Source organism: Stegodyphus dumicola, chromosome 2, assembly GCF_044657685.1.
Source record: "Stegodyphus dumicola isolate Sdum_Otavi_A_Nest chromosome 2, ASM4465768v1".
Classification (NCBI taxonomy): domain Eukaryota; kingdom Metazoa; phylum Arthropoda; class Arachnida; order Araneae; family Eresidae; genus Stegodyphus; species Stegodyphus dumicola.
In genome coordinates, this window is record NC_140769.1 from 181,353,493 (window position 1) to 181,369,083 (window position 15,591).

Genomic DNA, 15,591 nt, shown 5'->3' on the forward strand with positions numbered 1-15,591 from the left:
AAAGTTATTAGGAATAAAATTACGCCGAATTTTATACTTTCCCTTTTATGTATCGAGAATGTGTTTATCAAGAAACTGTTTAATTTCTAAATTGATTTTTTAATTAAATAGAGAAAGAATGTATGTATAAACATCTGCAAGTAAACAATGTACTTCGGCGTAAAATTCTGTAACGTTGTTGCAATATCAGGTGGATCGTTTGCAAGTTTTTTCAGAGTTTCCGTTCGCTTAATAGAAAATGGAATCAAAGAGTGAAAGTGAGTTTTTTGCTTATTGTATTATAAATTAAAACATTTTGTTATCTATACATTAGTAATGTATTAAAAATGTTTTAAATGCATTATTAAATAATTATGTTTTAAGTACATTATTAGGTCAAAGATTTTGTTTTTCACATTTATATAAATGACGTAATGTTTTGCCTTTTTTTTGTAATATTCTCACTTTTTTTCTGAATCATGATCAGAATCTAATTTTTCTGAGCCATTTTTATCTTTATTATGCCATACAGTACTTCCCATTTGTTTTTGGACCCTTGTGGTTTTGAAATTTATTTATAAAAAACATCTACTAAAGAATTAACTTCAGATGTTTATTCCAAATAGTTTTGTTTACCTATTTTGAAAATCTGTTTCTTACAAAATTATATGTTCAAGATGTTTCTTGAAGTAAAAACTTAAATCGAACACAAGTAATTTGAATACGCAAATGTTTTATTTAGATTTTTTATACAAAAATTATTTTTGTTGATTTTTTTCAGTTTTAAATGAAAATATATTAGAATAGTTATCTTTTGTAGCTTGAAACTTTAGCTCTTGAGGTCTATATTCGCTCTTGACTCTATTTTGTTCTCTATTGACTCTATTTTAACTATTAAGCAAAATATTTAGTAATTATAAATTTTAAGTAAACACGAGAAGGTGCAGCAAACTAACGACAAATCCTATATAAATGTAATTACGCATAATTTTAAAGCAATAAAATGCCTCAGAAGAATTAAAGAAATAGTTAGCATAAAACATTCAACTGTCTTTAATGTTTCAAAACTCTGAGTACAACATGAAGAAGTTGAAACAACTGTATTTTTTGGATTTAAATTCTGTTGAACATATACCTAGTTAACCGAAGAAAAGAACAAGGAAACATGATACTTCTTCAAAAGCCAACTGAAAATAATTTTGATACAGGAATGGAACAAAATTTAATATTCCTACCAGAAAAAAAATTACTTAAACCCATGCCTTAATAATAGCATGTTAGGTTTTACTAGCCTTCAGCCATTTTGTTGTGCAGTAGATTATTGAATTTTATGCACTAGTGAATCGTTTAAAGAGATATTGCTGAGCACTACGCAAAAAAGAATCTGAGTTTTCTTTCTGATAGGGCACTGACTATTAAACTCAAAGGTACTTTCCATCACCTGAGATTATACAATTAAAACGCATCATAAATGCAAATTTACATGTGAACTAAATGTTTTTATCAGAATAAATGATTTGCTACCTTGTATAACAATTATGTTTTACAGCTCTATAATTTTCACTTGGAATGTATTATCCTTCGGTTTTGTGCCGAGATTATGTACTGAAGACAATGCACAGCTGGCTTACAATAGTACACATTGAGAAACAACGGAACTAGATATAACATATTAACAAGTATTTTAATGTATAAATTTATTTCTTCAGTGTTGAATCAGCGAAAAACATTTGCCGTTAAAATGCATATTATAATTTTAAATACAGAATATATATATAGATATAATTTACATTTATTGTGGTATATGATTGTGCGAACGAAGAGTTTTTATAATAATGTGCGCACTATTTGACTGAATTTAATTTTTTTGTTTGTATGAACCGTACAAAGTCTGTTTAATGAAAAAATAGTATAGGAATATTTTTCACAAAAATGAAGATAACTATAGTTCACATTTAGGTCTTCTCCTGAAAAAATGCGAGCACATATAAGTAATGATTTTAGTCTCACTTAAAAGTCTAATAAAAACTGGAATTTTTCATTGCAAGAACGTCTATTATGATACTGTCATTAGGTTATATCGATGCAGGAACATGAAAAATGTGCAATGTCCTCCGAGATTCGAACTCCGAGCCTCCTGATTGCTATCCCCACGTGCTATCCATTTATACCACGAAGACATGCGGTAAAGAGGGATAAATTACCTTATAATATAAAAGCAAATTGCAAATTTTAATTTATTAATTAAATACGGAGGAAAAGTTATAAGTTCTGCTATATACATCTACATTATGAAATGAGAAATCTTTTAATTTTTTATTTTTCTTAAAAAGTTAAAACTATACGAAATGTAAATGTGTGGTGTCGAATCATTTTGTGTGGTCTTGCTTTTATTGCTAATATGCAAATACATTTGCGATGTGCTTACACTATACTCACATTTTGTCATCAATAAAGAAAATGTAAAAGCAAAAATCCATTAAAAAATAAAGAAAAGTGTTTGAAAGAGGAAAATTCCCTATTTAACTCCGATTATAGTTAACAGAATAGCATTCCGCTCTTTTCGATTGGTAACAAGTAGCCGATGTTTATCAACGTGTTCCACAGCAGCAAATTCGTTCTGCTCCCGATCTTCTCTATCTTGCGGAGAAACCCTTCAGTTAAATAATTTGACAGACCGATTTTAGTTGACTCGCGTGCACTCTGCGGTCGCAGTTAACCATCTGTAATGACACCTCTCATGCCGCATTCAAGATTTGGATTGCGGTTTCGTACTCAGAAAGAAAAGAGGAGAGGAAATGGACAACTGGCTTGCTGCCAGATAACGACGTAGATATCAGTGTTTATGTCTGTTTTCTATTTTCTTTCCCGCTTATTATGTCTTTTACTTTTTAACGCTTTCTCCATTTAGCATTCTGTTATCAGCTTTCAAGGAATTATACCCCAATAGAAGTATCAACTCGTAACACGGTAAATCATATGTACAGTCACAGAAACAACGAAGATACCTGAAGTATGAATAAATGTAAACTTTGCATCCCTTTAATATGTTAATGCTACAAATTTTTTCAGGCTCTGTGTTTACAAATATAGAAACTAATACGCATAAAGTAATTCAGGTTAATGTTTACGCTATTAAATCAACCTAACTTTTATTGCCATTAAAGGAATTATATAATTTTTTATCACAGTTTCATTTATACAGTATTTCTCCCGCCTTCTTATTATGCCTTCGTAGTGTTGTGGTCAGCCCGCTCGGCGCGTATTCGAGAGGCCTGTGGTTCGAGTCCCAACGAAGCCGTTGCCCATTTTGCATCTCTCCTGCTTCGAAAATACCTAATGTCTCTACACAGTTAATTATATAAGGGTGTATGTTATTTTATCTCTTATCTTACCAATTTCCTTCAACTCATTTTTATAAAACACTTGTCCTTATTTTATTTCAAGAAATTAGCAAGTTAAAATAAAATTCAATATTCGGAATTATTATTTTTACAAATATCCATCAGGTAAATTCTTTTTATTTTTCTGAAGTTTAACGAAACTTTTATGTTTTATCTTCAGAACTGCTTGTAATATTCTATTGCAGCCCACGCGATCCGTATAAGCCTAACATTATACTCTTACCATTATAAGCAATCAATATGAAGTTATAATATCACATTGCTTATCATATTAACTATGTGTCTAATACCATATTACCTTGTTCGTTGTCCTTCCCCCCCCCTAAATTTTATTACCCGAAAATCGAGAGGTGAAAATTACGCGAATAACTTAATTTCCGAAAGACACGATTGCAATAAGAACGTCATGTAAAAAGTAATCATGGCTAAACTATAGGTAATTATTATAATATTATCTCCTTAAAAGAAACCTACATTCCAATAAGAGTGTACCAATGGCCGAGCGGTAAAAGTCGCTGAACACTGGTAGTTCGGTCCGAGGTTCGAATCCCGTGAACGGGCTGGCTGCATGGGCGTTTTCGTCGTTTTCCCCATGTGTAACATGTATACGATCCAGTTTCCCTTAGAAAGTCCTCCACGAAGGCCTCCCTCCGCTTAGGCAGATAGCCCTCGTGTGCTTTGCCTTAATTAATTATACACCACACAGTTCTAATAAGATATCTCTTTCTCTACTTCCTTGTAAAGTGAATCTCGCCCGTTCTTGAATCTCACCTGTTGTCTCTGCTATAGTTCGACCGCCTCATTCGCGACCATGAGCGCAAACACGCATGTGCCATTCGGACCGAATTATTCTCAAAATAAGGGGGAAGGAGGGGGACTTTCTTTCCTTCCAGCATAGCTCTTTGAGGAGAAGAGACAGCAAGTAATACCGCCCCTTTTGGGCGAGTTTATGTGTTTTGGCAGAATGCCAACCAGGGTTGCGCTTGAGACGGTCGAAATATATGCCTTATGTTTCAAATAATCCATAAATAATTAGAGAAAGTGAATATGAAGCCGATTTAACGAAACTATAGACTGAATGGCAGTTTGTGTTTGCTTCGCAATGATGGGTCGATTTTTGTATTAAGCTGGGCGTAAAGTTCAACAACTTCAGCGTGACCTTCGAAAGTAGTTTTTGAGGATTTATCTTTGTTAATAGGAAGAAAACAGTTACTACATAGGTGAATCCATTTTTATAGTTTAGTAGAGCTCCTTATCTGAACGCACTGGGGAAGGGAAAAATTAAGCAGATAATTTTTAGATTTTTAGAACGTGGCGAGAAAGTACAGTAACATTTAAATGCATTTCAATGATTACAATATTCGTAACAGAATAATTGCTGTTTAAACTATGAATACCCTGCTGTGAATTTCATAAAAATTCATACTCTGAGGATGATTAGAAAAGATTATCCTAACCTTATATATCATATCGCATAGTTACTGGACTTCTTTTTCGTAGCAGACCATGTCTGCATACATGATTGCTACAATAGGAAATGATTCGCACTGTGTTTAATGGATGAAAATATTCATTAAATGCTTGGTGGAATTTAGAAAAAAATCACTTTCTTACTTGCAGCTTAAAAACGGAATTAGTTTGAGGATATTGTATTGTATATCATTAAATGCTGTATTGCTATCCATATAGTCCATATAGAAGAAACTGGTTGTGTTTCCTTCACATTCAAAATTTAAAGATTCGTTAATAATCTTTACTAAAAATAGTTTTATGCATTAATATGTTTTATGCTTACTAAAAATAGTTTTATGCATTAAAAGAAATTACTGTAACCGTAACAGATTTGATTCCTGTTTTTTTAAAAAACATCTTTCCCGTTTCTGAAGAGAATTTTATATTCATAATTCGTGGAGAGGAGTGAAGGGAGAACATGTTTGTTTTAGGTTTTCCCCGTCATATTAATTTAATATTTGTTATTTATATAACTGAGTCATTGCATTAATTATGAGTTTCTTATATTTCTTTTATTTTTCAAAATTAACGTTAATAGTTTTTTTTTAAATTTAAATTATATTCTCCTTCATCCTGTGCTAGTTCTTAATAGTTACAATAGGAATAGTTCCCCCCGGGGTTTGCAAGACGTCTTCGTCGAACTTTTACAGGCCTTTCAGGAGGAGGCTAGTCTTTTAGGCTGTACTTTCCAGCTGGGAATTTCTGGAACAACCGTTAACCGTTAACTTGTACTAAGACTATGAACAAGGTAAAATTACTACTTGCCTTTATGGCAAACTGATGCAGGTAGTTTATCCCGTCCCTTCACCCATTTCCAGTCCATTTGAAAATACCAAATTATTTATGGGATACCTCAATACTTTGGGACAGATATAACAGCAAAGCACTTTTAATTCGATATTTGATTCGGATACAGCATTTCATAATTTAAGTACTGTGAAGAGCTTCATAACTAATTTGACTGTTTTTCCCTTACCATTATTAAATTTTACGTACTAAAATTACATCTTGAATACAGTTTGATTGAACCACGAGTACTTAACAGCATATGTTTGTTTTTACGGTATAATGCGTAAACATTGATCTCAGAATCACTATAAATAATGCCAGAGCAATCATTTAATGAAAATATTAAAATAGCACATTTTGCTTTAGAAGCGAGTCTCGTATCAAAAATTAGTGGCTAATGAAGTAAAATGATAGTGACTACAAGATTAATGCTGATATAGTGAAAAGGAATCAGCATTCGAACTGCAGACGACTTTGAAAAATAAGTCTAAGAATTTAAATCAATTTTTTTTAGGTTTTTGTGAATAAGTACTATACATCTGTGACCCTTTTTACTAAGTACTACCACCATTAAAACTTGAATACAATAACATTAAAATGGATGATAAGTGCATCAACTGCAAACATAAAAAAACTTCTATTTTTGGATTGAAAACACGAAATTTCCTATTCTTAAGTGAAACTGAATGTTAATTTTAATTTCAAAACATAAAATATTTATATCCAGGGTGAAATGTAATACTGAATTGTGTTTAATGCTAATTTTGAAGAGAAAGAATACTTAAATTTATGACTAATGGCATAATCTTTCATTTTCAGAAACTAATCTGTGCTGCAGTCTGTCCGTCTTAACCGTACAGATGAAATCTCTAAAAGACATATAGTCTTTAGAGACTGGATTTTATTTAGCATAAATTAATCACAATATATTGACTTTAAAGTTTAATTCATTGACATTTAAAAATGGCGGTGATATTATGTGTCTTGCTTCGCAGCGAATTTTTCTTAACTATGGTGCATATGAGAGAAATGAAAACCTAGAACACTGATAACCTAGAATTTACCAACACATTGGTTAAGTATTATGGAATTGCACACTAGTCTTCTGAATGTGTAAGTTTTAGATCTTGGACGTTTTAGAAGTCATTTCACACATTGCAAGTTAAGGCAACTCACCCGTGCTAAACCGATTTCAAGTCTGGTAAGAAAGCCGGCCAATCCATTCGAGTATAATAATATACTCGAATAATTTATAAAGATCCAAGACTATATTTATAAAGATACATTTATAAAGATCCAAGACTTCCACATAAATATGATTTGTTACAAAACCTTCCTCATAGGTATGTAACTTGGTGCGGCTGTTTCCTTAATGTCACCACACATCATATAACCTTGTTGCGGGGAAACGAGAATTTTCATGAACAAGGGTAGGCTAGTGATTTGTTCCTCGCTCCTTTAAGACCATCTGAACTCGCCAATAAACAGTATAGAGTCCTATTCCTCATGGCTCTACTGAATATTCCGTTGACACGAACTTAAATGGACTCCTCTGGAAGAGGAAGTGAGTGAGAGATATGTCATTAATTACATTATAACTATGCATTTTCCCACATGAATTTCAACTTATTGAAGCCTTCATGAAACAGTAACACGGCTGACTGGAGTTGCTGTGCCAGCCTGAAGGTCTAAAACCAACTCTCTTGCTAAGACATTCACAGTTTCTTGGGCTGACAGTGACAGAATACGATCTTTGGACACATTTGCTGCTCTTGGCCGTCCTTCACCAGGCTCTCTACTAACTGATTCACTACTTAAAAAGAGGTTCCGAATTTTTTATATGGAGGCATGTTCAGATCTTGAGCAACTTTGCCTCCCCCAAGTCTACCAAGTCTGCCCCCAAGTCTGCCAAGTCTACCATCCATTCTCCATCATTAACTTTCTCTGAAATGATGCCTTTGAGTCATGATTCATAAATACTGGTCATTTTCAGATACCACACTGATTTTAAACAACATTATTACCCAAGTCATTTGCTCAACATGTTGTCTTTCGCCTAATTTGCTTATCTCATGCACTAACTTATCCTCATAAATCAAGTTTCCTGCTCAAATTGTAGATACATTACGTTATTTCGAAGCAGGAAACATGAAAAATGAGCAATGCCCTCGCCGGGACTCAAACCACGGTTCTCTCGAATACGCGCCGAGTGTGCTGACCACTACACCATGAAGGCATGCTAAAAAGGCTGGAAAAATATCTTATATACTCACACTATTAAAGGGCGACTGGGGAATAGGGGACTCAATCGACATGTTCTGGTGGTGAAGAATCCTCATCTAGCACCTTTTATAGTTCAAACGTCACTGTAGAGATATTAGGTATTTTTTTTAAATAGGAGAGATCAAAAATAAGCAATGCCTTCGCCGGGACTCGAACCATGGACCTCTCGAATACGCACCAAGCGTGCTGACCACTACACCACGAAGGAATGCTAAGAAAGCGGGAGAAATACCTTATAAATTAAAATAGTTAAAATAAGTTATTATTCCATTGTACAATAGTTTGAAACTAATCAATCTGCATATTTTTTTCAGATTTTCAGATAACTATACTTTCTTTAATTTTGGAAGCTGCGTAATTAAACTATACTTATTAAGTTCTAGCAGACATGTATCTCTTGCCTCTAAAAAGCAATTATGATAATTTAATAGTGTCCTTTATAGATCACCTTAACTGGGTTCTTCAAACTACAATACTGTTTATTGATTCCTTTACAAAAATCTGAATAAATTTTAAGGGAGCTCTTTTTCGGTTGTTTATTTTTCATGTGTAGCATAACGTAAGCAATGTTTCATCTACGGAAATTTCCGAATACTCAGGTAATTAAATACGATTTGGTGGATAAAACAATGATATGCATGTCTACCATTAAGCTTGAAAGAACTGCGTGCAAAAAGGATGCTAAATTTAATCATTTCGCTGACTTACCCAATGCGTGTCTTTCCATTAACTCTTCCCCCCCTTCCGGTTTGTTTCCCCTTTCTACTGGCAAGTTAGTCGTTGGAAAAACCACTTAAAGTTAAAAACAAAAGAAATAGGAAAGATTCTGTGATTTCGAAAATTATAGATTTTGAAGATAATTTTCGTCCTTTTATCGGACAATCTGATATTATCTTTAAGAGGTATACAGAACAAATTCAGCTGTTATTGCTAATTAGTTACATACTTTTTATCTTTCCTTTCTTTCTCTCTCTCCCCTCCCTTCCCTTTATTTAACAAGCTCAAAAACAACCCGAGAACTTACGCGGAAGTTCAATCAAATGGACGAAGTTACACAATAACTATTTCCCCCGAAAAAAAAAAGAGGTATTAAAAATTGAATTAACTTTCACAATTCCTGAAATTACAACTTGGTGTTTAATATGCGTGTGAGTAATCTTTATACTGTCAACATTTAAAAAAATTATTGAGATCTTATAAACGCGCTTCAGCAATCTTTGAGGCATTAAAATTTTAGTCAAATAATTTATCGAAATAACTTTGAAATCCAGAAATTAATTTATTTACTAGGATCCAAAAGAAATAAATGTACGCTAGGTTTCGTATGTTTATTTAAACTGTTATGTAAATAGGACCCTGAATAGTTTCAAAACATTTTGTGCATTGGCTTGAATATAATAATCTCAAAACACTCAAAACAGTGATGCAATGGTACAATGCGATATTTGTCTCTTTGGGTAAATTTCACGAATTCAGTTATGCAAGAAGGTGTGATGAGGTTTTAAATGAAATATTCTCGGCCTTTTATTTCACTTTCGAACGAAAAAGACTTACAATTTTCGTTTTAATATTTGAACTGTAGCCAGTTGAAATGATGGGTTTGGAATTTGGTACCTATATATATATATATATATGGATTGTTGATTGCTCTAAAGTTATGATACCTATAAAGCAAACATACTTTTGAACTCTGGATTTTTTTTAAATGACAATTTACATTCAAACAAGAATAAATGCATTAATCAGTTTTAATTCTAGCATAATATGCAAATTAATTTCCTGAATTAAAATTAAAATAATCTTTCTTAATTTTTCGCATCTTTTTCCTAGCAGGCAAAAACGTTTCCCTGCAGTTTAGGAGAAGCTAACGGTACTTCTCTAGTATAAATGAACGTGTACAACAAAAATTACAGCAGGCAAATTCATCTGTCACACCCCTTTCGTTCAAATTGAGGAAAAGCAATTTAAATATAACACTGAATTTGAATTACTTTATAAGGTATTTCTCCCATCTTGTTAGCATGCCTACGTGGTTCGTCAGCAAGCTCGGCGCGTATTTGAGAGGTCCGAGGTTCGAGTCCCGGCGAGGGCATTGCTCAGTTTTCCAGTCTCTAGATTTAAATAAACCTAATGTCTCTACAGTGGCGCCCGAACTAAAAAAGGAGGTGGATGATGATTCTCCACCACCAGGATTTGGCGATGGGGTCCTCTAATCCCCAGTTGCCCTCTAAAAGGGGAAGTATATATGGTATTTCTCCCGCCTTCTTAACATGCCTTCGTGATGTAACGGTGAGGACTCTCGGAGCGTATTCGAGAAGTCCGAAGTTCGAGTCCCGGCGAGGGCATTGCACATTTTTTATGTCTTCTGCTTCCAAATAACCTAACACTCACCTGCGGCCGAGCGGTAAAGTCGCTGAACACTGGTAGTTCGGTCCGAGGTTCGAATCCCACGAACGGGCTGGCTGCATGGGTGTTTTCCCCATGTGTAACGTGTATAAGAGCCAGTTTCCCTTAGAAAGTCCTCCACGAAGGCATCCCTTCCTTAGGAAGATAGTCCTCGAGGCTTTGCCGTAATTAAATAACCTAACCTAACCTAACCTAACCTAACCTAACCAAATAACCTAATGTCTTCTACAACTTTAATGTTTTCTCATATTTTAATAATGGATTGAGTTTACGTTAGTATTAATTAAAACAAATCATAAAAATAAAAGCTAACTGCAGTAATGTAAAATTAACAACATTTTTAAAAGTTACCAGATATGAGTTGCTTTTTTTTTTTTTTTTTTTTTTTTTTTTATCTTATGTGGACACCACATGAATTTCTTGTACGGCTTATTAACTATACATACTTTTTGACGCATTTCATTTAAACTGATCTTCTCGAATTTCACTAGAGATAGATTTCTCATTCAATTAATTTTTTCACTTCACGGCAAAGCAAAAATACACAAAAACTCAAAACATCTTCATTAAAAATTATAAAACACAAAAAACATAAAACACCAAATACAGTTCAAAAGAGTTTATTAAAAAAAAAAAAACTTAATAGTTAAAATTAGAATTTCTACGCCAGCCAGCAGGCAGGAAAACAGACTTTCGGTGCGCCAACCTGAAAATTTACTTTTCATCCCACACGGCAAAAAGACTCTGAAATTGGTGCCCAAACTGACTTAATTCACCATTCTACTAAGAGTGTCAAATGTAAACAAATGGCGGCTTCGCTAGGCTTAGAGAGACTTAAACAGCTTTTAAATTGTTGCTAATTCTACAACTATTGCATGCAGAATAACTAATTAACCAAAGGCATAAAAACCTTATTCTTTAAGTCTCTCTCTCTTTATATATATGTGTGTCACTTTTTTTTAAAAAATGCATAATTTTAATTGTGTATTGAAATATAAAAAGTATGTTTCAGCTATTACAGCATTCTCGTCATATTTATGAAACAATGAAAGCGTAAGGCACCTGCAAGCGCAGCTGACTGAGACATTTAACAAAATGTTCAGCCACAATAGGACTGATAACATATAAATAATATATATGTGTATACATTTAAAAATTTTTGCTTTTTGTAGTTCATATTTTAATTTTAGTCATGTATGGCCAAGAATATTGGGATAACTAGAAAAACAGATTTTTTTTAAAATTTTTATTTATTATTGCATTTAACAAAAAAAAAAAAAAAAAAAAAAAGGAAAACAAAATAAAGAAGAGGTATATGTGGCTATGCATTTCGAGATAAACTGTGTAGGGGAAAAAAAAAAAAAAAAAAAAGACTAACATAAATTGTAAAATGCAAGTAAAATTTTAAATTAAAAAATTTTTAAAAATTAACTGTATTTAAAACAGAATACTACACGAACAGTAGAAGAAATGGAAATGAATTTTAGTAATACTTCACTTCTTTTTAAGGTAACTTTCATTTCCCCTCTTTCATCCCAGAAGTTTAGCACTGTTTTTTCCTTTTCATGTGTTTTAAAAATGAAATGTTGTCTGTATTTTATTTGAGAGTACCAAATTATATATACATTAAAAAAATTGCTGAATTTATAAATGTTTAACTTCTTTTTGGTACAACTTAAAAATTTTACTTTCGTTAAATTTGATTTCGAATTTTCGATTTTTTTACTGATGACTAAATGATTTTCACCAATTTGGTAAGATTGCTATATCGTCAGAATGATTGCTTCACCTATCAAATAAACTATTCAAATGGAAATAGAAAAATACCGACATTCAACTAAAATAGCCCACTTATGGGCTATTTTTAAAAATCCCTCTTTTTTTTTTTTTTTTTTTTTTCTTTTCCCAAATTAAATAGGAACAGCAGAATGTAAATAGGCAAATTCAGCATCATAGAGAGAATCGAATATGTAGTTACTTTCAAAGATTCAAATCAAAGATTACTGTTCTTAGTCAACAAGCATGCCTAAATAATCGAAATATTTATTACCAATGGCTGAACCAATAACAATGCTAAACATGGTAATTCGCCCTGACTTCGAAAAGGTTAGCTGTGTGGGAGGAGTCGCTTTCGTGATAAAAAAGTATCTGTAAATACGAGACAGTTTCTCTTAAAAAATGTTCCACGAAAGCTCCCCACTCTTTTAAGTATATTCTTTGTATCCTTGACGTTAAACAAGTAACAATCCAATCTGCATTAAAAAATTCGCAATCATTTCATTTAAAGTAAAAAAATCTGAAATGCTGACTGGCATTACCGATCAGTCATATAGTCAAACAGGAAAAATTCACAGAAAATTCAAGAACACCGAATGAAAGATAGCCTCTCTTTCTCTCTTTTTTTTTTTTTTTTCGTCCATAAATCGCCAAATAAGATACACTTCTCAGAACCATAACTAATTTTGCAACTTCTTACAATTTTGTAATCGAAATGTTCTCCTCGTTTGAAACAGTATTATGAAACCTAAGTAGTTTCGAAGAAGGAATCAGTGTTTATGAACGTGCAGTGTATTCGTGCAATGCTAAAAAATACAATAAATGTGTCAAAATAACTAAAATTGAGCACTGATAAATCATAATTACAATACAATACAGGATTATCAGGTAACGAATTCTACAAATCAGTTTATGTAACCCTTCCGTCAATGATAAAAATAAAATGAAAATAATGCTTAGTGAAATGAGGAGAGATAAAATCAGGTTCTCTTTTTGTTCAGATTATTCCTCTGTTTTCTTTTCCCCACGTTATTTTTAGTTCAGTTATCTACGTGATTGAAGATGTAAGAGATATGAATGTAATGAAAATGTAAATAAAACATTTTCTATTACTCTGTTTTAAACGTATAATTTGACTGAAAACTGACAGTGCATAGCTAGTTGCAATAAATTTAATTTCAAAGGAGGGCCACAGAAATAATTTCTAACGTATCTTCCCTCCTAATACGTTTGAATACAGTAAATTCATTTTAAAATTCGAAGTTCTTATGTTTAATACCTGAAAATTATTTAATTCCTGCCGAAAAGACTTCCCTTCTTCTCTAAGAAAATTCTCTTTTTAAAATTGCATTGTAATAAATAAATAATTATTTAACCATTTTATTTAACAGTAACACTTAAAACGCGTTGTTGCTTTCACTGCGATCTAAGAACACGTCTCTAAATAATTTTCAACAATGACCCTTATGGCAAAGATAAAATTATATCTGACATTAGTATTCTTAAAATGAATTAATTTTATTCCGAATAAAACACAAAGACGTTATTGATAACCAATTAAATACAGATTTACTAATATTTATAAATAACCGAATAATGAAAGCAAATAAAAAATGAGTTAAATGAAAAAATTTCTCTAAAGAATCTCATGAGTTTGATGATATAAAACATTACAATAAAATTGAAGAACTAATTTTTGGTTGGTAATTAAAAATTTTGCTTTTAAATAAAGCGAAATTAATTAGAGATCGAAAATGAAGTTCACATGCACTTCAAAAATATAATATTGAGAATGGAGATTTAAGACCATACTCTTTCTCTCTGCTTTTAAAATTTGAATCTCCAAGAATAAATGTAATATAATCCAGTGCTGTTTGGAAGCAGTTAAAATCATTTAAATAAAGTGCTTTAGATCTATGCGTTTAGTTTGAATACCCCATGGAAAATGGTTGAAATTCTTGACTTTTTAAGATAATTTATTTAAATTTAGACTTACCGCTATTTTTTGTATCTTTTTTGCGGTGTTCGGTTGTAACGTTGTAAAAGATGTGTTCCAGCATACCCACAAGGACGCAGAGAATTTTCTTTGTCAAACGAACGAAAGCAAAGGTGGCCGCTCACACCGAAAAAAAGACCTTTCTGATGACCGAATGACAGACGACTGTACCGGCATGATCCTCACCTTATGCTCTTATATCAAGACCACACCGGCCGCTAGTTTCATCAAAATGAAGACACAACCGCGGGATGGGTATGCCTCACTCGGCGCTTTATCGCTCTTTTGGTGCAAGGCTGTTAGTTGCATACCTGGGGAACTGGCACGTGACCTACCGCACAATCGCGGAAGATAAAACACGACCGTTCTCCCTTCCTCGCCCCACCCTCAAATCGAACGGAACAAGATAAGCAATCTGCCTCTAAATTAATCTAAACTCAGGCCGCCGTTTGTAGTACTGCTTATCGAGGGTCACGTAATCGGTTTGTGGTTGAGATGAGCTATTAGCTGTACAAACGAACACCCCAGGCTAAATGAAAATTGATGAGGAAACCCGAACAAGTCCAGCAAATAAAGAATTAAAATAATCCTGTGGTTGATATGAATAACAAAAATCCTCTCTTTTCCAAATGCATTCATAACTGAATTAAAAATTAGTAACAACAGTAATCAAAGCTTAGTGTATCGAAAAAAAGAAAAAAAAAATCCTTTTCTGGACTCCGACACATTTTTATCGGAAGTTCTAACTGATCAAATAGAGTTAAAACTCATTCATGTCGATTGACCTGCTCAAATGAGAGGCCACGGTTAGCGCGTCGCGCAGCAGCACCATAGGTCCGGGGTTCGATTCCCGAGCTGGGAAAGGTTGATTCACCTTTTCATCCCTTGAGAGAGGGTCCATAAAATAACTACCAAGTTCGCTTGAGGACTAAATATCGAGGGTCTTGCGACAAGCTGACCACTTGTCCAGGCAATATGCAAAACATCTCGGAGCCCACGGTCTAGAAAGCAGATATCAGGGCACTGCTGGCCATGGACTTCTAAGGGCATGGACCCTAAGCGAATAGAGGACTTCGGAGATCACTTTCTAAGGATAACTGCGTCACATTATACATGGCAAACACTGTAAAAAACACTTTGCATTCATCCAGTTTTATGGAGGTTGAAACTAAACAGACTATCGGTATTCAGCAGTGTCTAAAAGAAAAGGGAACTGTTTGAATAGTAACAGTAACAATTTATTCTAAGTGGAAAAAGAAAGGAGATCGAGATTGAGCACTAGTTGGAACAGCTGAATGAACTAAGATATTGAGTTCAAAGAGAGAGTTTGATGTTTAAGGTGTTTTTTATTATTTTGAGTTCAAAGAGAGAGTTTATTCTGAATTTCGAACAAATATTTTTAGACCAAATGAGCTGTTCAAACTTATTCCGCCCGTTTGATTAATA

At 33.1% G+C, this 15,591-nt stretch overlaps 1 protein-coding gene across 2 annotated transcripts in view; it reads right to left on the bottom strand.

Annotated features, from left to right (window-relative positions):
- Nucleotides 1-14,410, bottom strand: part of LOC118189565 (uncharacterized) — a 50,708-nt gene extending 36,298 nt beyond the window's left edge. For both annotated transcript variants that reach the window (XM_035360183.2, XM_035360184.2), the window contains exon 1: nucleotides 14,146-14,410. In XM_035360183.2, coding sequence (XP_035216074.1) covers nucleotides 14,146-14,209 — 64 coding nt within the window. In that variant the 5' untranslated portion in view covers nucleotides 14,210-14,410. The remainder of the gene's footprint in view (nucleotides 1-14,145) is intronic.
- Between the last annotated feature and the right edge of the window lie 1,181 nt (nucleotides 14,411-15,591).